At 42.9% G+C, this 25,498-nt stretch overlaps 1 protein-coding gene across 8 annotated transcripts in view; it reads right to left on the bottom strand.

Moving 5' to 3' along the window:
* Positions 1-1,499: 1,499 nt before the first annotated feature.
* The window catches only part of LOC311500118 (neurexin-1a-like), a gene marked incomplete at its 5' end in the record, with an annotated part of 245,797 nt that continues 221,798 nt past the window's right edge, over positions 1,500-25,498 (bottom strand). For 5 of the 8 annotated variants that reach the window (XM_084561318.1, XM_084561319.1, XM_084561321.1 and 2 more), the window contains 2 exons: positions 1,500-3,181; positions 16,307-16,394. In XM_084561318.1, coding sequence (XP_084417444.1) covers positions 2,877-3,181; positions 16,307-16,394 — 393 coding nt within the window. In that variant the 3' untranslated portion in view covers positions 1,500-2,876. The remainder of the gene's footprint in view (positions 3,182-16,306; positions 16,395-25,498) is intronic. The other 3 variants (XM_084561323.1, XM_084561324.1, XM_084561325.1) reach the window with 1 other exon arrangement.

The following is a 25,498-nucleotide window of genomic DNA, read 5'->3' as shown; positions in this document are numbered from 1 at the left end:
ATTGATATTTGCATATGAATATGCAGATATCTGTTGGGAAGGGACCAGACTGTGGTTCCTGACGCTTTTGTTTTGTTTTTTTGGGTTGTTTGACCTGCCCAGTTTGGGTAGTCTTTGGATGCACGTAAGTTAACAGTCCATGTTTTAAGTAAAAGAGGTGAAAATTCTGTCAAGGAAATACCTGAGACAAAGCTGTGGTTTTCCAACTGTTAACTGCAGTGTTTCCTCTATGTTGATTTTGGAGCGGCGGCCCGCCATGGTTTAATTTTCTGCCGCCGCTGTATCTGAAATGGGGCAGACGCACAATAGTCACGGTTGCCTTTTAAATGATCCTGCCGACATAATGCACCCCCCGTTGGCTGCCACTCACATTGCAATTTAACAAGTAGAACTATTCAGAGGTTATTGGGGCTGTCCAGTTTAACTCCACATAGCCTACTGTTGTGTTGATGTAGCTTTTTGTCAAACCGTTAGCTTTTTTCTGAGTCGACTATTAAACTTAACAGCTCCACCAAAAACGTCACCGCGGTGGGTCCGTTTTAATTGGACAACGTTCAACTTGTCAGTTCTGTCAGCTCACGTCCTGATATCAAAGCATCTGGAAACAACGGTAAGTGAGTCACTAATATAATACCAATTGGAAATAGTCTATAGATGTAGTAATAGACGTAATGATGTTAAAGTTTCCGTTTCCGGGGGGGTGCTTTTGGCAGGCCTGCCCCCACTGCTAAAAAAAATCCTAGAGGAAACACTGAACTGCGTGTAAACTATCCAGTCGCAGATGTTGTTTCTCAACTCAAAGTCTGCTCTTGCTTCTAAAGTCGCTAACTGGAGTATAAAGGAAGAGGAAGTCGTAGCCTTGATATCCGCTTTGCGGCTGCATTGGGATCTCTGAGTCATCAGACAATAGCCAGTTGGTTTTGTGATTGCATTGCGGTTGAAGTAGGAGCCTGGGTTTGACAAAGAAGAAGAGCATTTGGAATAAATCTAACACCTGCCCATCACGGGTGTGTTACAGCAGTGCAAAGCAAAATCGATTTTCTCTTAATAATGAAAACGGTGCTGGATAACAAAATAACAATACCTTCATGTTGTGCTGATACATTTGGTGAATAGACTGTTAAAGTTGACTTAGATAATGTTTTATTCGTTTGATTTTTCAAAACTAGTTTTTATATTATTGTTATTTTTTTTTTTTTTTTAATATGGCGTACAAGAAAAATACAATTAAGCATAAAACACTCCATTGGAAATAAAAGAGGAGCAAACAAAGAGAATTTATAATCATCATTTATAGTTCATGGTCATTTTTCCTCATACTCATTCCAAGTACAGGTCTCTGGAAAGCAGAATTGACTGACAGAATGACAGAACAAACACAGAACAGTTGAAATGGAGACTTATCTGAGCTATTCTCCTCAGAGGTTTGTGTCAGCCCAAGCGCACATCGGACAATCTTATAATACCACTTGGAAAAACACACACAGCAAGTTAATTTATCTTAATCGTTGTCGTCATCCATCATCATCATCATCATCATCATAATCATCATCACCACTTGTATTCCTGTTCTTCATTCTCACTCATGTAAGTCAGGGTTGTGGAGGAAGGCAGTGATTCTACCAGTATCCTTACAAGAGAGCCACACAAGTTGTCATGTGCACGTCTTGTGCAGTTTTTGGGAACGGTTAGGCTGTTACTGGTCCAGGATCAGCTATCTCAGGTTGGCATTTGTATAAAAAACTATATAGGAACACATGTAAAAACAGGGGAGATTAAAATTATTATCCGACTGAAAAAAAATAAAACAAAATGCAGATGTCCTCATAAAATCTTCTATGTCTAGCAACATTTAATAACACTTATGTCTTCTTTTTGTCTTTTTTTTTTTTATTTTTTTATTCCAAAATGGTTGAGGAGCAGTTATAGTTTGCATCATCTATACAACAGGCTATAAAACACCACTTTGTCACAGTCCAGAAAGCACATATAGATGTGGTTGTACTGTATATAAACATATGTACTGTAATAAGATAATTTTGCGTGCATGGCTCCCAACCGATCACTTCTGAGACATCCCCAGGACTCTGAGGAAACTTTCTCCTTTGAGTTCACCCAGTGTGAAAACAAAGGCCTCCAGATTTCTTACTGGCACAGTTGACATATTCTTTTAAATCACAGTCTTTCATAGGAAACCGCCATCCATTTCTCATCTGTTCATTGCAGCAGCCAGGTATCAGTCTCTGCCGGCATCGCTGCCTCTTCAGTAAGTACTTTGGATGATTCCTCTGACATCTGTCAGCCTCTTTTTTATTTATTTATTTTTTTTTTCACCTCCACTCCGGATTCAGTCGCTTGATTTATTTATTTTTTATTTTTTCCTCTTCATCCACATTAAGTGTTTGGCGTATTTATGTATGTATTTATTGATGCATTGTGTTATTTTTCTCTAGAAAAAGTCCCAACAACACAAACACAGGCAATGTAAATGGAAAGTTTGTAATGCTGAATCTCCATTTGCAAAGTGCATCTGTGCTCCTCTGCTTACCAGAAACGAGGGAGTTAGAGTGTGTTATCCCCGGCCAAGGAACAAGTCACAGATGGGTTAATGTTGTTTTGTTGACATGTTAGATATGTGTTCATTTTTAACTGTTTGTCAGGGTCATGTTTCCATCTGTCTCTTTCTGGACAGTACGTCTTTTCTGTCTTGAGAGTCTAAAGAAAGTTTTTTTCTTTTCATTTTCAGAGCATTGTCTCATAGGAAAAAAAATGACTAAATAATGTTCATCTTTATTATACTGTACACATGTTGATGTCCTGATTTGTCTTTTTGATCAATGTTTAAGGTGGTCCGGCGGAGACCAAAGCTCTGACAATCACACGTAGTACTCCTTATCCTTGTTCTTCTTGTTCTTGCTTGAGGTCTTTGCGGTGTTGACTGGCTTCTCTTTGACTACGGTGCCGTTGGATTGTGCCGAGTTGCTGATGTAGTTGCGACTCTCGTCTACGTGGTACGACCCCTCGTCTCTGTTCCGGTACTTGTACATAGCGTAAAGCAGGATGAGAATACACAGCGCCGCCGCCGCCACGATGCCGACCACCATCCCTGTGGTGCTGCTAGACTCCCGAAACACCTCCGATGTGCCTGGGTAACCCTTTGTTCCGGCACCAGTTGGATTGGCTGCAAGGGATACAGAGATACGATTACCACCGATGCATTTCATCATTATAACTATAAGCAGATTTATGATGGTGGTGAATAAATGCATTACTTTTTTTCCAGCTGCATGTGCAGATCAATATCACAACATAAAGACTGAATGATGCTATAAACATTTCGCCTTGAGGTTGCTGATGTTAAAAGTAGATGTTGACTTACAGGGTTGACTTATCCCACTAAAAGGAAAAGCATGCAGTTAGACAATGAGGAGGGCGGAGACAACAAATCACAATGTCTCATATGATGAGCTCTCATAATGAGGGTGAGGGTGGTATGGGTGAGAGGTACCCAGTCAGATTCTCTCTAACCTCAACAGCAGAGTCTTAATATTTTAATTATTTAACTGATAAAACTGTCATAAACGGCACGTAATTAAAGAAGACACCAGAGTCGATTTGTTTTATAAAACTACTGAAGGCTGTGATTTCCGTGTGCTTTGACAATGACAAATTCAGTCCATAGCTGTACTGGAACGCAACGCTACCATCCAACGCTGCAGCAATTTTTTATTATGGTTCTCAGAAACGTTGGACATTTCCGCGAATTTGTGCAGAGTAAATATTTTACATGACTAATCAACAGCCTATCAGCATTTAATTCAGTTGTGTGTGTGTACACTCAGAGGAGTAAAAGACATGAAAATGAAATGTAGAAAACAGATTTGACAAATTCATTAGCAAAGCTGACAAGAAGACTAATGCGTTAAACATTCGAAGCGAAGCACAGTGGAAAGCTCGCCGCTTGTTGCATTTTCTACAGCAATCATGAATGAGCACATTACCAACGATCACTACATATCCAAGCTGCATGACTATATCAGGGAGTCTCTCAAAATACATCTCAGAAACAAACAATCCTTCAATTGACTCAGCAGATTTTGCCAAAGGCTGTCCCCACTTCTGTTCTGCAATGGTGCCATTCAGTCGAGCATTTGCTAAAAAAAAAAAAAAAAAACACGTCAGCCCCCCCCTGATATTATTCGCTCCTCCTGGCGCTTCTCTCTGTGTGTTTTTGTAGTAGTCATCAATTCTGCTTAAGCCAGCTTTGTTGCATTTGTGAAATCCAAACACACAATCACATTTGGAAGTGAAAGCACTCTGGCTACACTGGATCGGAGCAGTAAAAATATTTGAGGGATTTGCAGCTCGGTTTAGATCGCATTCATGTTGACGTGGAGATGTTGCGCTTTGCGTTTACACCGGACAAACGAACAATGCCTACAGAAACATAAATAGACGTGTGTTGAGACGCGGCTCTGAATTATTTCCTCTGTGTCGACTGGACAGTTATTTAGCAAGCTTTGCAGCATTTGACTTTGCCGCTGCTCCCCGTTCTTGTGTTGAAACACTATTATACAGCGATGCTGTGAATGTGCTCTAGCAGTGATATATGGGCCACTTAAGCCTGACATAGCTGAATATCAGAATATGAGTCTGGTAACACACCACTGGAATTTCATTATAGGCCGTGCTAAAAATGATACAGAGAAGAAGAAGAAGAAAAAAACACTGGATGCAACTGGAGAGTCCTACAACCAGTCGGATGTATGACTGCGTAACTTTTACTTTTACGTCCGTCACCACCATAAAGCCCACCCAAACGATTTGATTGTGCTCCAGCAGATCTTTGCTGGAGCACAATCAGTTCCCAACGGAGCAACACCAGACCAACTTTGCGCTGCTAAAAAATTGTAGACAGGGTAGGTTGGGCTTATTTCCAGTCGAGTTTAGTAGAATGTATGTGTGTATTGGTGTCTTGAGGTTACTATTGTGAATGCGAGACTTCTTATATTGAAACTAAAGATGGTAGAAGTATGCCTTCCAAACAGGCCTCCCTTAATGATCAATGAGGCACCTGCGGCGGATACAGAATGAGGCACCTGCGGCGGATACAGAATGAGGCTGAAAAAAGTGGATCGGTCCAGTTCTCAGATCTTTCCAAAAATCCCGTTGTTGGTATATAAAACACCGGATGGTTCAGCACCACAACGCATTTCTGATGTGCTGCTCCGTGGTCACCATCCATCCAGACCTCTCAGGCCGTCTGGGAAAGGCCTGCTTACTGTCCCCAGAGTCAAAAGTAAACTCAGAGAAGCAGGATTCAGCTTTCCACGCTCCACATATCTGGAACAAACTCCCAGAAAACTTTAAAAATCAGGACTCCAGACTTTTCTGCTTGCGACTGCATTTTATTGCATCAAATTTGGGACTATTTATTCATATTCTCGCACGGCACTGAATCTATTATTTGTCTAGTTAAGCTATCATCCAGCTGGGGATCCTACACTTTCCAGCACATGAACAGAAGTTGATAGCATAAGCATCTCTGCATATCTTCATCGGAATACTTACATTTCAGTAATGAAAGTATTTGATATTTACAGAAATTCACTGTACAGTCACCGTCCTTCATGTCCCGTTTTGCTGCCCTACTTCTCTCACTTATTTTTTCAAGAGTATTTCGGTTTTGGAAAATAATTGCATTCCTCAGCTTTGATATCAAGCCAGCTTTTTAAAAAAAAAAAAAAAGAAACTTCACTTTAAAACAGAACCCACATCATTGTGTCTTCATTATTCAGATGCTTTGATCTTGACCGGCCAGAGTAATATTTTCACATTAGTAACTCTATTCCTGTGCTAGAATTCAGCATCCACAGGACAGAGCAACAATCTCACATCAAAAGGAAAGGACATGGACAACAACAAATTTGATGCTATTGAAGTCGGCCATAATCACCGTGTGTTATCACATCCTTATTTTATGACAAAGTAAGTGAACATGACCAGACAGGACAAGGTAGTTCTCATTATATACACTGTTTATATAAGTATATAGATATAAATAAGTTGCTGATGTAGCACATCACAGCCTACGTAATACAACCGTGGCAATTTCTCAATGTCAAACAAGCACAAAACCAATGGTAGAAGGGTATTGTAAAGCTGTGAAGGTATACATGTCCCTCTGATTCAAAGGACTATGCTAGTGGTTTAATATGTGTCTCATTTAGCAAGCACATGTTAATTGGAACTTTTAGGTGCAACATGCTCCGTTATAAATGCCTGATAACACTGGGAGCATGCCCCTTGGGTATTATTTCCACCAGTGAATGGAGGCACAAATTCACATCAGCATAGCCACTTCATATTCTGAACGCTGTCCGAGCTATAATACAGAACAACTTATGTCTCTGCTCGCTCTCATCATCGTTCTCTCTCTCGTGTGTCTCACTTGGCGGTGATGGCCTTGGAAATAAAGCGCCTTCTTTTTTTTATTACTTTCATTCCTCTTCTTGAGTGACGGTTTAATGTTCAGACAAACACTGCTTTGAATGGTCTAATATTAGCTAATGATCCACAGAGATGACACACGTTTGTCTATTTTAGGGAGATTGTGTTCATGCCAGGCTTAAGGGCATGAAAACTGTGAGGGGCGAAAGGACTCTAAGCTGTCTGTCAGGACTGGAGGATGCTGCTGTTGTTCATTGACATGTTTTCCACCGTGGTTGGACTGATCAGTGGCCCTACTATGCTTCCAATGCCAGCAGACATTCAAGGACAAGCAGAGAGTACCACTGGGGGATTGAGTGTGACTGAGCGTTGCAACAGATTAGCTCTGCTTGTGACAAGCCCACTTATCCTTGCAGACAGGTGTGAAGAATGCTCTCGCCTTGTGGGCAAAAGCCACTGGTCGACATGGCTCGTCCCGAGCAAGCCATTGTGCGGGCATTACCGGTGAGTTACTTGCATATTTGCTATCTATCCTTTGTTCGAGGTCAAAAAGTTGAAAGTGTAGATAACGTGGTAGGCTGATGGAGGATAGAGTCCTCGATGTGGCACTCAGGGGTTTTATGAGACCTCACAGCGAGGCGACAGAGTTGGAGTTCAGGAGGCAGGCAGCCTCAGTCTGCTATATCAGGACTGAGTGATAACAGTACCATGGCGCGCTGTTCTTCCTTGTGTGATCTAACACCTCCATCTCTGGGCTTTGTTATTTCCTCTTGCCTGGATCTGTTGATTGGCTCCCCACAGGCTGCATTCACAGAGAGACTTCATCATTGGAAAACCCTCAATCAACTGGCCACAATTTTTCTTTCATTACAGGAGGAGTAACCAAAAAAAAATAGAATAAGCAGGCCGTGCGAGACATTTTATTTATTCTTCCATTTACACAAAGATGTCAGCCAAAATTCTGTGAAACCTGATTTAGTATCTTGACGGAAGATAATTCAGCAATGACTGCTGTGCACCAGGTATGGGAATCACCAGTGGCACCGTGCTACGATATTATCTGTGATTAATTATATACGATCAGGCATAACATTATGACTGTCAATATTTTGTACGTCGCCCTTGTGCCTTCAAAACAGTTGTGACTCATCAGAGAATGGACATGGGCCTTCTGAGGGTGTCCTTTGGTGTCTGGCAACAAAATGTTGTTAGTGGGGGCTTTGGGTCCTGTGGGTTGAGAGGAGGGGCCTCTGTGGATCAGGCTTGTTCCAGTGCATCCCACAGATACTTGATCAGTTTGGGATCTAGTGAATTTGGAGGCCAGGTCAACACCTTGAGCTGTTTTTCATGTTTTTTTAGTTGTTCCTAAACTATTTTTGTGTGTGTGCCTGTGTCAGGCTATATGTTATTGCTATGGGGTGGGGGTGCCTGGTCTGGGTGGTACAAGTCTAAGTAACATCCACACAGCATCAAGTCCAACTGTTTCCCAGCAGAACGTTTCACTGTCACAAGAGTGTCCCAAAAGGAAAACTATTTACAAAAAATCTATATAATAAAAGATCAATACTTGTTCCATTGTGTTTCTCTACAACACTGCAACGCAAAATATTGTGATACTATGCTGCATTGATTTTTCGTCCTCCTCCTGTGCTGCCTGTCCTGCTTTCCCTCAAGTTGGGTTCAGGCAAAAAAAAATGTGCCTGACACAAGGCCGTCAAGAACGCCTCATAAGGACCTTAGTCAGAATGCATCTGCCTGTCTGTTCATTAGCACTCCATCACCTCAGAATGAAGGCACATAAACTAAGAAAGAAATAGCGCCTGAAACAAGTGTTTAAAATGATGGCTGCTCTTATACGCTCTACTCGAGCGTACCCAAGGGTAAAATTAGACACGGAGAAAAAATGACCTTAAAGTGGCGCCTAGCTTCGTGGCAGCATAGCAGGGGTGCACTTGTGAAGCAACAGAGGTAAAACTCAGGGGGGGTTAACTTTTGAAGGATTGCAGTTGTGTAAGAGCCGCCAGAATAACTTTCTCCTCGCCGTCTCATCCCAGAGCGAGACTTAAATTACAATATCGCATCCAGACCATCATAAAGTCCTTGCTGTTTTATTCACAAGGACAACAGTTAATGTTTCAGTCATTTAGTCACAAATCATTTGCTTTCACCACACATTCTGCAAGAGGAGCGGCGCAAGGAAAAGTGTAAACAAAGAAGCGAAGACGATCTCATAAATGACCTTGATACATAAATGTGAAACAAGCCCGGATAAGAACTGCATACAGAGAGGCAATGAAGAGTGCAAAGATTGGTTTTTACTCCAGGCGTCTGCTTACTGCTGGCTTTATTTGATAGAACCTTTTCTTTAAATTCCACCTGAACTCTTCAGTATGGATGCATGAGCTCGCCTCTTAAAGACATTAGCACTGAAGCAATAGAACATGTCATTTAAAAGCCGGCGAAATGCCTGACGTGATTCCTCGTCTCTTCGCCTGACTTCTTTTTTGCCACAAGGAGAGAAATGGGATCAGAGATTCCGCACTGTCAGGCGGGATTTGAATAAATGGTCCTCTTCAAAGACTATTTCTCCTCATTTGTCTCCAGCGAGAGGGTTCATTTGTTTGGTAATTTGTAACAGGGTGAGCAGGTTGATGGGGACCACGGATGGAGGGAAACATGAAGCAGAGCCGGGGGTTACTTCAGGTGCGTGTGAGGCTTGTTCAGAGGTAATGGAGCGACCAGGACTACTCAGGCTATATTGAATGGATAGAGTGGGCTTGACCTTTCATTAACTGCTAGTGCTAATAGGTCAAAATAGTTGTGTGGAGCAAACAAGGATAGTCCTTTTCTCTAAATGGCACTGCTGCATAGAAGTATGAGCGAAAATAATTCAAAGAATAAAATTATTTTTGGTAAGAGTGCAGTGAAAGGGGAATTTGTGTCAACTTGTCCCTCCGCAACCTGCAACAAACATGCATCTTTGAGGGCTTAAGGAGGTGTGGCTGTGGTTTGACTCCAGAGCGACCCAGGCTTCGTGTGCATGCTCGCTGACACGTCGCTGTTATTCAGCCAGATTAGTGCTCTACCATCTCCGTACTTCACATATCCAGACATAATCACGAGCTGTCAGAGTTGTCACATAGTCGGGGGATCAGTCTGCAGACAGGTCACTGTATCACCCGCAGCAGAACCAAAACATTTATTAAATCCCTCTTCCCTCTTTAATTATCCGAGTGTCCTCAAGAAGTGATGCGAGCCGTCCTGTACTTGTGACATGCTGGCAGCGTGCCTCATGACAGCGTGCATGTGTGAGTCTGAAGTGGCTCTGCTCATGCCACTGATGGTGGATGATGAACTGAGAGCTGAGTGAGCATGAAATGAAGTGAGAATTATTAAAAAGGTGTTTGATTTGGCCCAGTAAAAGGTATGGTGCAGTTTAAGCCTTTGCCCTGTGGGGTTCCGCTAAATAAAATAAAAAAAATAAAATAAGGCAAGATGAAAGGAGAGGGCTTAGCTTAGTCGGCTTGAACGTCACACGTCTGGAGTTCATCTTTTGATTATGTTCCTCAAGTCTCAGGATGCACCTACTGAAGCTCTCCATTTGCAACATATATACAATGAGTCTGTAGCTATGTTGTAAGATTCAAACGCCAATAATGATGTATTTTGTGCGCTAAATCAGTGGCTTTATCAAAGAAAATAGTGCCGTTTTAATATTAATAGTGTACTTGGAAATACATAATATGAAAAATAATATATAACACAAGTATTCTTTTCCATAAAAGCTTTTGTTTTTCTTTTACTGAGCCTATTTCACATCCTCACAACAATTTACAGGCAAAGATTATATGATAACTATGCTATTTTCATAGATAAAGTATAGCGGCGTGTGCACAGATCCATTTTCTAGATGCAGAATTTTATATTTTAGAGCTAAATGTGGAAAGCTTTTCACTGATTACACAACTATGAATTATTGGGTAATATTTTTCAAGCCCTCACTTGGGTAACTTATACTATTAGCACAGCTGACCTTTGGCTAGGCTGCTTTTCCTTTCTCGGTTATGAGCAAAGTCTTTCATGCCCTACTTAGACTTATAAACAGACACATTGTGTTAGCATCAATGTCAGCACACCGAAAAGCTGTGTGGCAGGAAAAAATAAAAATAATTGAAAATATAAATACGGTGGGATCAGTAAAGAGAAAGACTGACAGTAAGTGTGAAATCCTGTTTTCTCTCCGAACGCACTTCATTTAAAATAGGATGTAGCAAGAACACTTGGATGGCATAATCCTCAGTGAAAGAGTGCAGGAAAACAAAAAATGCATAAATTGGCCAAGTATGGACTACAGCAAATTTTCCATTATTTGCCAAGTGTGGAACACATGAAGAGCAAACGGGCTTGAAAACTGTCAGTGTTGTTCGATGGGTGCAAGCTGTGATCACATTCAACAACTGGCTTTGAGAAGGGGTCTTTCATTAGTTAAACCGTCTCTTGTAGCTGCAGTCTCTTGGCATTCAAGGTGCGTGACACTGTATTCAACAAAGGAAGAAATGAACACACACAGAGTTCCAGCTGGGTATGATTGAACAACCTATTAAATGTGGGCAGTGACCTCTTAAGCCAGCGCAGTGCTCTTAATGTTTCATTAATCTCACAGCTACTCTTAAAACAATAATTTACTCTAATTTCTTCCCCCCCTCTCCTGGCTGGGTGCATTCCAGTCATTGCCATCGGGTTAAATGCAGTATTCATTTGCTGTATGATTTATTGGTTTGTTCTATGTATTGTTTCTCCCACCCATAAATTAAATCTATTAAAACAAACGTCAAACACATTAGCAGCGGCTAATGTCACCGCTGAATGCTTGGGGATAGGGAAAAAAAAAAAAAATGATGAGAGAGCATGGAGGGAAGAGGAAACTAGAGATGATTAACCTTGACCTGCCTGTGGGCAGTGAAGGACTACTGAAGCTGAGAATAAAGGCAGTGGAAGATTATTTGTGAAATACAGAAGGGTGCATATAGCGGCTCTCTCTCATTGAGGCTGCTGGTATGAATTTGTAATTGAAAGGCAGCCCATTCCTTTTGTGCAAATCACATTTCACATGACGGCGTACTGCATAATTAATGGCAGCGGAATGGCGGAAACATAAACGTGCGAACATATGAAAGATGAACATCCGGCTGATGCGTCCATTGCTACGTGTCATTCTGCTTCTGTGCAAAGAAAAACACATGCGAGAATGGGATCAGAGAATCAATGTGTAATCTGTCAGGCGCAAAGAACACTTCTTTATGCTTTCCTTCACCATTTTTGATGCGTGAAGTATGACTGGACTTTGTTCTGAAGTTACAATTAATGCAGTGCCGTTTTGGCAGAGCGCAATAAGGCACTACACATTTTAATTTAAAGACAGGAAATTTGTATTTCACTCATCAATTGTTTGAACTATGAAGGATCAGTTAAAATATCAGAAATTAAAAACTAAAATAGCAGATTCAGTTCTTACCAGAATATGAGTCTGGTAACACGCCATTGGATTTAATTATCAAACATACCTCTACACGCATCTGGATAGTCCCACAACCAATCAGAGCCATTTCATTGTAAACTAATTCAACTCCTGAGACGACGTAGCCTGGCTGACGCGACTGCACATCTCAATGAGATGCTGGTCTGGAAACTACGTGTTTATTTTCTCGTATTTGAGGCACGGTTTTACAAATGCCTAGAGCCGTTTATTGGGCGCTACGAATCTCTATCAAATGCGCCTGGTAATTCCCATGCTGCCTTGCGCGCGATTCATAGCCAAAGCCTGTTGGTAGCAGAGCAAACACATCCTTCTTGGCAATGAAGTCTTTCAACGCCAAACGTTGCTCTTTTTTTTAAATAAACTTGCGTTCTAAGCTACTTAAAACACTGTCTAAGGCTGCATCGAACGGTAACGTTAGGTCCGCTGCCATGTTGGATTAACACACTAAAAGCTTCGGTGTCGCGCATAGACGTCGTCATCGTCTTGCTGCCCCCCCCCGTTCTGTGATTGGTTCCCTATCTCAGGAGAAAATATGGGCGATGGTTTCCAGACTGCTTTTGCAGCGAGAATGAAATCGCGCGCAAAGCAGTATGGGAACACCCAGGCTAGAGACGACGTGTATGACTATGGCGTAACATAAAACTCACCCAGACAAATTGATTGGCCTGGCAGACCTAACCGACTCCCAACAGAGCACCTCCAGACCAGCTTTGCCCCCCCCAAAACATTTTGTGGGCAGGGGCCGTTTGGCTATAAATGTGGCGTCGACTTTTGCTGCTGGTGTCGCAATGTCGAGCTGGCATTGAGTTTTTTTTTAGTGCTTCAGCGATGCAGTGAACCCTATCAACCAATCCTATGTGCTTTTGAAGATATTTTTAAATCGATGGCAACATCCAACAACATCAAACGAGCAAATTTCAGATCATCTGGTTTACAGTTTTAGTATAAAAAACAATGATCACGTCAAAAGATATATGACAAAGACATCATATACTTTAAACTAACAATTTCACTCCATCCAAATAATGTTAGGAATAAATACAAGATCAAATTTGACTACACTTTCAACAAATATGTTCCTCACTGGAGAAAAACCAAATTAGGAGGAACAAAGGCAAGGTAACCGCGTAACCTTGGATACGGGTCACCGTGCAGCAGCTGCCCTCCATCAACGGCCAGCATGAGGCCAATGAAATGAAGCAGGTAGGTAAGAGACATCCGTTCCGTCTGACCCCATGCAGCTCGGCAACAACCTCTTCCATTAACTTTCACCGTGAAAACCGAGGTTAGTGCCGGAAAATCAGCAGCAGCCGCGATCTTGACAGACTGTTCGCCAGGCTATTTTTTGCAGCGCCCAATCCTACATCTATATTTTCTCCAGATGATTGGCCAACACTTCACAGTGGCCTTTAAATGAGCAATTGTTTTTATTTTATTTATTTATTTATTTTTGTAGGACTTGTTTAAACTAAATGTCTGAGTTTATACCGTATTTATAACAGCAGAATTACCTTCAGAGGCATGTTGGGTTATTATCCTGAGATCGCTTGTCACTTATCTGTCTCCGAGGTGAGATCAAATGAAAATTAAACTCCTTGGAAAGCTTTAGCTCGCTTAACGAAGATAGGTGCGTTATCTGTGCCTGTAATCATAGCCAACTGTAGTCATCGCCAGATCTTGGCTGCGTGGTATATGCACACTCTCCTCCTCCTATTACAGATCAGATGTGTTGTAGCATCATAGGCCTGTGTATTCCTTTGTGGTTCCCTGAACTGGGGGGGGGGAGGAGGGATTCAATTTGCTGCAGTATGATCTAATCTGAGTCCTGCCGGGTGATAAGCTCTGCTGGTAGCGCTTGCTTTCCATGGTTTCCGGAAGTAAGAGTAATAAAGCTTGGCAATAAGTAAGTTTACCTGATTCATGTCATTCAGTGGCTGATAGCGACTGCTGGGGGGACAAGACACCAGTGAGACACACGGTGATCTAGAGCTGACCTTGGACCAGAGATAGCTCACATAATAGTTTTTCTTTCAAAGCTCACCTCATGGGATCACTTATGCACCAACATTACCCTACGCTATATGTGCTGTGAAGCCAGAGCGCAAGGTTGACAGAGACAGAGATATCAAAGCAGCAAAGCGCATCTGGCCTCTGCTTGGGAGTTGCCAGACAGGACAGGCTGTCAAGGTGTTGCATGAAAAACGATATAATATTGCCTTCATTAAAAAGGGAGCGCGCTAAAGAGTAACACGAGGAAGTAGTGCTTCATCGGCAGCAGTGTATCTAGTACACAGCGGCCCTGTCTGAGATGCGGCTGGTGCTTGGCAGAGCGTGTGAATCGTTGTGAACGTAGATATTAATCAGGATACGGTGTTAGACAGCTGCCACCCTGGGAGTCCGCAGCTCTGGTGTCAAATCCCCTTCAGTGATCGCAGAAGGAGAGGGATACTCTGCAGTGGGAGTGCGCGTCCCTGAGCATCACACAGTTCGCGACTGATGTTTTGGCAGATGCCCTTGTCAAAAAATATCATAATGCAAGCTGCTAGTGCGAATCAGTACGCAGCCCGGTCTCCCGTGCATGGTATTTGTCAGAGGTAGCAGATGTACCTATTGTGATGCGGCCCAATGGGAATATCACTCTAATGCGCAGTATGAGACTCATAGGGAAAGAGTAAGTGTGGCCGAAGCTAATCGTGCTAGTGGAAGGCCAGAGGAACAGGAAGAGAGACAGACTAGAAAGTTGATAGTCTTTGCTGTGGGCTAGACATTAATTTAGTAGAGGTTTTTATGACCACATACTGATCGATAGCACATTTAGATGGAGAAGGGGGCCTTGGGTCTGGACTTAATTGTTCTCCGTGCTTCTCATCACTTCAGAATGCATTTGGAAATCCCTCTATTCATAGGCAGATGATAGGGTTAGGTGTAATTACCCTGCATGTGTGGCAAGGTAAGAGATTAAAAGTTGGTGGCGTCACAGGAAACAAACGGATTTGCAATCCCCATTTGTTCGAGCAAAGCTGAGAAGCACTATTTCCGGAACACTTTGGGGAAAACCATAAGCGGCTCTTTTAATGCTCTCCAACCATACAAGAATATGTTCATCCTATGAAGAGAAAGGCCTGATATGAACCCCAACTGCAGCTATTGTGAACAGTAGTGCATAAGCAACAACACTATGGACTCCCACTGCCTGCTGAAGAATTTAATTAACAGCAGTGGGGACCGTCTACACACCTGTAAACATCAGTTTTCACACATTCTTCTCCGGGTTTACCCAATTTGAGGTCACGTGGGTCTCATAATTACCACTGTGTGTTTTTCCGTCTTTCTGAGTACTCCCCCTGCTTGCACATTAACAAATGCCATGAGCTGATGAAGACAAATAGGTGCGCAATTAAAACACAGTCATAACGGCGGCGTACAAAACACTTTGAGCAGCGTGGAGCGCTTTAGTTATGCATGCAATTCTCGGAGAGAGAGAGCATTGTTCCAAAAAAACAAAGCCAGTGTCGGCTGAGTTAAATCGTGACGAGCGTGAAGCCAGAGGACTAACGTTATCAGGCTTATCTGTCATCTAAAAACAGAGTGAATACAATGATACCCTGTAGAAATTTAGGTCGACTCCCTATTAAAGCCACTGCGCCTGGCCCATAAATAATCCAATCAGCCCTTTACCTATCTAAAAAAACTATACACTTTAGTATGGATGTTAAGTTTTAACTGGTTGTGGCTTCATATTGTATGCGGCTGGCAGAAATTAGAGTGAAATCATCTAAATCTTCCAGTCACTGTCAATCCAACAACTGGCAATTGCTGTTTTTTAGCCTCGTCACAACTGCATCGTAATTAATCTTTAGTATCCTTAATCATGATTGGATAGGGGGCAAAAAAAAAAATAGTTCAGGACTTCCTGGTTGTACCCTGAGGCTATTAAGATACATTATTTGGCTAAGATGCTTAGTAGACCATGCATACTATGGTCAAAAATTAATATAAAGTCATTGCCTTTTATAGCTTTTACTCCATTGATATTTTCCATTCCTGCATACTGAAATGTCAGAACCACTAAACAGGCAGAAAGGAAGTGCTCCAGACTGACCTAATAGATTGCCTGCAGCCTGCAGCATCTTGCAGACGGTGGTAGCCAATGGAACAATTCTGCCTCTGAGAAGTGTGCGAGCTCCAACTAAAACTCCAATCTGCTCGTTTAAACACGGCGCGTTAGCCTAGAGCGTCTTGGTGGGAAGTGGACTGTGACACACAAAGACACACCGACACACCCAGGGAGAAGTAGAATAAAAAGAGATGACTAACCTAACCCACCTGAGCTCGGCTCACAGGGATCAATGTCCTCGTCGTCGCTCGGACACTCGGCTGAGGCCACCAGCAAGTCGTCGGTTGTCTGAAAAGAGAGAGGCACAGAGTGGAGTGGTGAGAGCATGAAATACTTAGCTGCATCAATGGGGAAGATGGCTCCCACTCAAAGCAGCCCACAGTGGTGTTTCCAGGGGGTTAGGTTAAGGAGAGCGGGGCAGATGAGACGAGGATCCAGACGGCTGCACTATTTGGCTGCTGGATTCATCTGTCAACACGGTCACACGCTGCCTGGCGCCGCGGCAGCTGCTGCACTGCTTTCGAGGCAACACTGCCCTTACAGAAATGAGATCTGATTATTGAGGAACAGCAGAGGCTGGAGTTCACGGCGCAATTGTCAACTCACATGCTCAATTTGTGCTTCAAGCGTGCGGCTTTGCATGGCCCTTCAAGGGACTGATAAGAGCCGTCACAAAACACCTCTGACATTTAGAGGACAACCAACCATGAAAGCTTAAGAAAAAAAAAAAAAAGACTGGAAAACACAAGGCAGAACAGTCGAAGTTTAAATCGATATTTTTCTCCTTTCTTTCAGTGTGAGTCAGTATCTCTTTTTACAAAATATCCATCCAAAATAAACCAAAATCATTATTCTGCGGCCACATCTACTCTCGTCCATTTTAGTCTGCTTTCAGTGCGCTTCCTCACCTGCCAAACACGATACATTTTACCATCTTGGAAAACGAGGAAAGGGCAAACACAAGACCAGAAACTAAAAAAAATAAAAAATGTACACTGTAAAACATTATACTGCTATGTTCTTTTATAGTCGCTGCTTCAGGCCATTTGATCAGCTCTGCATTAAAGGTCATTTCATTTAAGCATTGCAGCCTTCTTCGGGGCGGGTTTAGATTTTCGGTTATGGAGCGTTGCTAAGCAGAATAACCTGCTGCTCTATTGTATATTTAGCCTTGGACCTCTACGTATATTGTTAGTCATAATAAGTTTATATCCTCAGATGTATTCTTGACGACATTTAGCGTACTTATTTTTTCCATTCTCTGAGGTATGCGTGTGAGGCATCCACGAAATGAATAAAGATAAAAAGGTAAGGAATCCATCATGTCCCTAAAATGAAGATGGACCTCAGCTTTGATTGAATTTGTGCCCTTATTTCACTGATATTTGACTGTGCATCAAAACATATCTGCAAGTTGGATTAGTATTGACTCATCTTAAGGAAATTAAAGGTGATGTCATTTTGCTTAACATCCATTTGGCCGCACATAATGTGATTTTATTGTGACTGTAACATCGTTTCGACATTCTGAGCATGGGCCGACATCATCTTTACATAATAGACCTGGAAATGATAGATCAAACCCATTAGGGAGTTGCGGCGCAGGGCTGTTTTTGGTGCATCTGTGCCGGGTTGAGGCCCGGGGAAGCCGTCCAAATGTAAATTTAATTTGCTGTGCATGAGGCTGATATACAGTGTCGGCCGTCCAGATGGCAAAACCGCCGGATCCTGGAGTGCCACATCCATCACTTCAGCTTTGTGATTTGTTTTTCCTGGCGGGAGATCTTGACACTCTGCACTCACTGGCAGAGGTACGGGAATCAAGGAATCAATACTGCCTCTCTCTTCTTCCTACCTTAACTCTCGCATTCTCTCTCTCTCTCCCTCTCACCTCCCTCTTCTGCGCTCTCCCTCCCTTCAACTCTGTCCTTCAGATTTATTTGCAAGCAGAGAGGAGGAAGCAATGTGATGTGGGTGTACTAGATGTAGGTTAACTCCCCACAGAATAACCTAAGCGGAGGTGTATGCCCATTCTTCTCATTCAGGTCAGAAAGCTGCATCATGACTTCTCAAACTCCATCACCCCAGTGAAATCAATAAGACTTATGGATATTTTCTCAGATCTTATAATTAAAGGTGTAATTTTTTTTAAGCTACACTCCTTCCATAAAACCTAGAAATATGTTCACACCAGTAATTGGCACGTGTCTGCAGCGTATCACATTACACCTTGATTGAGACTTAAAAATGACTGACAACGCCATAAAATAATGACACGCTCATTCCAGCCTCCAAGGACAGCCTGGAGGACATCTGAGCCACGTCTAAGTCTGCTTCTTTTATGAAAATATGAACCCTATGCTATACCTTTAAATGAATCTTGTGTGTGTGTGTGTGTGTAGTGGCCGTAAGCCTCCGAATCAACACTAAAATGAATTCGCATGTTGCCGAGCATCAGGCTGCCATCCAGGATTAGCGTGTAGGTCAACATTCTGATGTGGTCATGACCTGGTTGAAATCCAATAACATTACCAATTCATGGTGTCCTCCTCCAACGCTTGGCTTCTTTTTCACCCGTGACAATTCAATGTGGGGTATGTGAGGGGCTTACCGTGCAATTTAGCCACTGTGATGAAAACTGACAGGTAGCTTGGCTGAGATTCCACAAAAAAAAAGGACACCTTAGGAGGTCTTTCTCCAAAATACCGCTGGTTATTCATTTGATTTCACACTGCAGTGATTTTAAGTTAGAAATAAAATGGCCTCCCTGTGTAAATAGCATCCTTTTTCTAACGATTTCCAGAAATGCTGTAGTCTTTGGGGAGGGTTCATTAGCTCGGGAGAGTCAGGTTTACTGATGTGAGCAGCGTCATGTTCGAGAAAGATGCCCCGATAGATAAGCGTATAAACAAGATGTACCTGTAGTTTATTTTATGAAGGTACTTCTAAAATGCTAAAAGCAAAGACTCGGGGCGTGCAAAGCATCATTAATCTGGCGGCAAAGTGCTGAAGCCACAGTGAACCTGCAGCACAGCTCATTTATCTGCCTCTGCTCAGAGCAGCAGAGAGCACACTCCTATGAGATGTGCTACGAAAACCTGGGGAGACGGCAAGGAGTATGAAACGCTCAAAAAAGTGGAGGGAAAAGAAATACAGCACAGAGAAACCTGCTTGTAGTGTTCATAAAAAAAAAAAAAGTATATAAAAATGTTATGGCTCCTAAGTACGGTGTCATTTCAAATACTTTAGCTGCCACCGGAGTTTCCTACACAAAGACACAGATCTTAGTGAACCTTTCGGAGAAGTAACGCTATCGACTGACCTTCGCTCGTGCTCTGATTGAACCATCAAAGAAGACCTGGAAATTCCAACCTGACTCAGCCAAAGGTGCCCTGGTGCTTTCTTTAGCACTGTCATGCTGGTTTTCGATCTTTGAGGATTGATAATGGTCCACCTTAATGAGATATCCGGGCCGAGCCATGGCTCCCGCACGCGCTCCCTGAAGCTTAGTCAGCAGTCTCATTCTGCTGGACACCAGGTTATCTACAACCTTACAAATACTTATCTTCTCCCCACCTGTACTCTGCTACACTGCAGTGTCCAGTGCCACTCTCTAATGACTACTATATGCAGTCGGTGGCTTTACTATAACGCGCTACATTTGTGCACTTCCCCTCCTGAATGCATGTTTTCCCCTCTTAATCCCAGCCTGTGCAGGGAAGGGAGAAGGGAGGGCTGCTCTCCAGGGAGGGATGCTGTGTGCTGCTGCTGCTGCTGCCCCGGCGCTCAAGAGCAAGAGACACCTTCTCTGTGATAACCTGTCGGCATGTCTCTACGGAGAGCCGTGGGTTTTCACATTGTTTTCTCTCTGGTCTAATTTGATGAATGCTCCCTGGCACAAAACATGTCTCTTTGGAGACGAGCTGAAAGTCAGGAGGACACTGAAGGCATCTGAAGGGTTTATCTGAAGCATGCCTCTGCTGTCCTGGTAATGTATTCCGCTGAGGACACCTGCTATTTGCTTTTTTTGCCTCTCTGTTTTTTAGGGGTGGGGGGTTTTCCCACATAAGCCTGCTTTTTTGTATTTCTTTTTTCCCCCATATGAGCTCTTATTTTGAGAAGTTCTTTCCCTCTTATGTTGCTGAGCAGTGATGGTAACAAAATATTTTTTTTTTTCACTTGGTACAGAATCTGTTTCTCGTTAAGATCTGGTGTAAGTCCCAATACTTTCCAGAATGCCAGAAATGCTGCCAGAGAGTTCTCGGTTGATTGAAAAATCGCAGAGAAAACCGTCTCCGTGCTACATAATCACAAATAAAAACCCTTTGCTGCGCGTTCAACAACAAACTCAGACCTGCAGATTTCGTCTCATAATTTGTCCTGATCTTTGTTTGCCTACGTCTGTTCCTCCATGCTCATGCTGCACACACACACAATCTATTAGATTCAAGCAGATAACTGGATAACCGTTCTCCATGGGACGTGGCTATTTTCAGACCACACAAGGAAGGAATCGCTCCCGTCGCCCCCTCGAGTCTACTCCTTCTAATTTGTCCATGTAAAATGTTATCGATCATGTTGTCTCTAATTATGATCCTTAATTCCGTTCCCACCTTTTATTCGAGCAGAGCAGGTTTCAGTGTTAATCAGTGTATGAAAATTGAGTTTCAGAAATAGAGCTGTAATATCAAAGGTATCAATAATTAACTCCTAATTATGATATTAATATATTTGAAAGTATCAGGGGTAAAAAATGCTCGGGAACATCAATTGAAAACAAAGATTTTCTGTTAGATAGCTTGAATATTCATGAGAGATAAATAATATACTGTATACTACATCATTTTTTTAAAGGGAAGATAAATTCACAGAGAATATTATTATATCCTGTTTAAATATAATTAGCCTTTTATAGTAGATGCAGTCCCATAACATACGTGTGTGTGTGTGTGATACAGGGAATAATAATCAAATAATGTTTTAAAAAGTTTTTCATGACGAATTCAAGCTCATATTTCATTCAAGTCCGTTATTTAATAATAATCTTGGATAAATCATATCAAGGGTATGCACAAGACTGTCCGTCTTTATATCCTGTCTGTAACTCTTAGCAGCCCCAGAAGTAATGGCATCAGTATTCTCTGCGTGTCCCTGCTTAGAACATGTGCCATTATTTCTCATGCTGGCACTGATTTGCTCCGTTAGTGGCCTGCGAGGGTCCATATTTGACCAGAGTTGCAGTGTGCACAGACTAATTGGGAGGAGTTTGTTGTCCTAAGCTTCGGTCTTGCAGCAACACATCATTAGCGAGCCAGCGAGAGAGAGAGAGAGAGAGAGGGAGGGAGAAGGAGACGGTGGGACGGCGGACAGAAAAGGGGCTCGTGGTTAGGCACGGGTTGGAGAATGTCTCCACTATCCTTACAATGGGCTCCACACACCTCAAGGTCTGTTATACAAAACTACAGTCTATAACAATGAAATGCTGCGCTAGTACGCTTTCATGATCCGGGCACATGCTCTCTGTTTACGCACGGCAGCTATCACACTGCAGCAGGAGCTCTTATCAGAACGCCTGATGACATCCAAGTATCTAACTTAGCACCCTGGAACTAGGTCGATGTTGATGAATAATTTAGTCCCAGATGCTCAATAGATTCCAACTGAATAATGAAGGCGTGTGGGCCTCTCAGACGGAGAGTTCAGCTCGGTGTATTGCCTGGCCTTCGCCCACACGCTTCCTACTTCTGGCCTGCCAAGCTGTCAGCGTCATGGACTCGCACCGATGCAGACTTGCGAGGCTGAAAGACAATGGCGTGGCGGCGCTGCTGCTATCGCTTCAAACGGCGACGGGGGTTTTTATAGAAGCACGCAACAAACTTATCAGGCTCCAAACATCTTGATTCTCTGGGCTCCCTCTTTAACAGTTAGTTGGGAAAAGCTCTGATGCAAGGTTTCATGGTGACACAACAGATTGCCGACGCGACTCAGAGTAGGGCAATGAACAATAGGGAACAAGCAGCCGGGTAAAAATGGAGCTATTCTCCACTGTATCCTCACTAAAGAGGATTTACGTCAGATTCTGCATTTTTAAAGGAAGTGAATCAACAAAGCCCCAAAACAGGCTCTACAGAAATAAACCAAATATTTATGCAAAAGAGCATTACACAAGACCAAGTGTGTCACTATTTTTCCCCGGAAAAAGTGTTGTTGCGATGCCACTGATTTCAGCTGTTGTTGTTGTTGTTGTTATTTCTGTCATAATAAATTGTAATAGCAAAAGTCTTGCATCAAAAATGTGTTTGGAATTAACAACATTAGTCATCTGGACAGCACGCAGTTTGACCCATTGGAAAGTTAATATGCTGTGGCTTAACACTAAATGGAGAAGATAAATTAAGCAAATTACCACAAATAAATAATTAAGAAGGGCAAAGACGAACTATTCTCTAAGTAACAATCCCAACATTTCTGACAGCGAAAACTGCAATTTAAGGAACATAAAATCATGACGTTGCATGATTTTTATTGTTCAAAGCTGTCAGCAGTTACTAGAGGCACTATATTATGGATCACATTATTCTGAAAATGAGTACATTCTGTAGTTAGTGTGATCTTCAGAGCACCAGAGAATTCACGCAAAAAGATGGTAATATTTCTCAAAGGCAATTAACTCTGAATAATTGGTATGTGCTTCCTTCTGCTTGTGTATGCCGTAATGTAAAAAAAAAAAAAAAAACTGACCGTGGTGGAAAGCTGTTTTCACTTGCTCAGATATGAGATGCCGTCCCTTCTGGGAGAAAGGCTTTGCTTTATTTAAAGCGAAGCAGCTGTTGCCGCAACTGGACCTCGGGCTGAGTATCAGAGTGTCATTAAAAAAAAAGAATGGTCGGAGGCTCTCCATCTCCTCCCCTGGTACCCACATGTTCCTGTCTTGCCATACATCTTCCTCAAGGCTTAAGCCATTGCACCCTAGACAGTCTAACAAGGTGCTGGGAGGCAGCCTCACACACACCTGGCACAACCAGCATGCGGCGAGGAAACATACAAGTACAGTTTCGCACAGAAGCACACACACACACAGCCGCAGTCAGAACTAAAGCGACCAAAGAGCAGGGAGCTTTAAACCATAAGTAGCGTCCGATTATTTCTGATGGTGTGTCCGGAAAGAGCACTGGACTCTGGACTCCATTATTACTGAGGTGTGTAAAGGTTGCTGCTATTGATAATTTTTTTCTTTGCGGCAGGGAATTCAAGGAAATGAATAGTCTTGGCTTCCGATAAAACCATAAAGCTAGGGAATGAGTGAGCAGTTGACAGGTCAATTGTTAGTTTGGTGCTCAGGCTGAGAAAAGCGCCTTTGGTGTAAAATGAAAGGCAGCATTTAACGGAGTGATACACAGGGACAGGTGCGGGCTAATGTAGGAGTGTAAAGGTGCGCCGTGCTAGAGGACGAAGATATGAGCTAATTACAGAGCTGCTTCAGAATCTACACATGCGCATGTCCTCGTTAAACACTCTCCCTCCCGGGGACCTGAGGACACTGCTGTGTGAGGACTCCTTTTATATGAGGCTCCTCCAAGGCACGGCTTTCGTAGATGATATTTTCCAGGAACAGTCACCCGCACGGCCCTGATGCAGATTCAAATCTCACTGCAGAGCAACAATTGATGTGGCCGAGGCACCCGGGTAACCGGGAAAGTTGTCTGGCTGCGTGGGAGGAAGTCCATTTCCCAGTCAGCGTCTGCGTCAAACACTATCACCATGTCAGTCACTGACTCACAGTGAACCATGTGTGACTGCTGCCTAATTCATCCCCTCAGACAACTTAAGACGTTCTGTGCGACTCATGATAAGCGGTTGATATTTTGATTTCTAATTAAGCGCGCTGCTCATTATTCATTACCGCGGACGTATGAATAATGTGCACGCAACGTGGACTGCAGTCACCTCGCAGTGCAGGGAGAGCGCGTCTTGAGCGGCTGCCACGTAGTATACAGCTTCTAGCAGATTACGCTGGAGAAGGCTGGATGCCTTCTGTTAGCTGCATGCTCTAAATGATAAAATCTTAATATGATATTCATAAGACGCTATCTGCTTCCATCTACCTCCTACGCTCCCCCCCTCGTGTTCTCTCATTTCTTCTTCTCCCTTGCTTGTGCATAAACACTGCTCCATGGAAGTATATTACATGGTCGACTTTGTCCCTCCCCCTTATCCTTGCTTCCCCACTCCTCAGATAAATGAAATCTGTCGGCATTGAAGCATTTTCCCCTCTGGATGCCCTGATATTTTCGTTATCTGAAATCGAATCTGGAGCTCTGTGTGCGTGTCTGTGGCTCGCCTTGGTAGTAATCTGGCCTGAGAGCTGAGAACTGCCCAGGAGGAATATCATACACTGAGGATAAGCCGGGGAATGAGGGAGGCATAACAATTACCAGAGAATGGCTTGTAATCACGGCGCTTTCTATCGAAATGCGAGCATACAAGCGCACATTTTGCGGGAATAGTTGGGTTTATTTCAAAGAGACTGTGCAGTTCTTCATTTTCATGTTCCTTTCCCTCAAAAATCTAAAAATAGATGACAAATCTAAGCATGAGCCTGTGTGTGTTTTGAGAAAGAGAGCTCTGGAGAGGGAGAGATACGCGCCTCGGCCACAAATCACTGTCTTCCTGACTTTACCTGCATCTTGACATGCAGTCCCAGTCCCTCATGAGGTGACAGGAACAAATTTGTCATCCTAATATAGATGCCATCATTGCTGAGATGAATGTACTCGGGCCTAATTCCCATGTGTAACGTCTGCAAAAACATGACATGAGGAGAGAGGAAGAGCAGCTTTGCCCTACAACAGCAGACCAGGTCGCCTGCAGCTCCCACAGAGTGTCACCATAATCAGATTCCCGTCCTCCAGGTCGAGGTTTGTCGTTCACAAAGGGATGAGTGTGAATGCTGTAAACTAATAAGCAATTTCCTCGTTCGGCTGATAGAAACCAAAGATACTGCTCAAAAATTGAGCGTGAAAATTGAAGAAAATGGATATTGGGAACTATTTATGGCTTGCTGAGTGAAGATTTATCGCCCAGATGCCAGGGTTCAGGACTGCAATTCAAGATTTTCTGCCCATCTTTATTTTGATTATTTAATTTACTTATCGTCCAGCTTTGGACCACAAAAAGAAGCTCTTGAATGTTTGATATGTGTATTTATTTTACAGCTTGAGCCAAACCGAAGGTTACTAAATCCAAGTAAAGTGTAAAAGCGGTCACATCTTACACTCTCCACTGAGCAAACTGACAGATTGATAAAACTCCAGGTAGTCCCTGTACCTGGCCAAAAAAATAACCCACCAGATAACCTCTCGGAAAAAAAAACAACAGTGTCTTTTCACTCC

Source organism: Chelon labrosus (assembly GCF_963514085.1).
Source record: "Chelon labrosus genome assembly, chromosome: 15".
NCBI classification, from domain to species: Eukaryota; Metazoa; Chordata; class Actinopteri; order Mugiliformes; family Mugilidae; genus Chelon; species Chelon labrosus.
The sequence above is the reverse complement of the archived record's forward strand: the minus strand, read 5'-3'. Positions and strand labels throughout refer to the sequence as shown.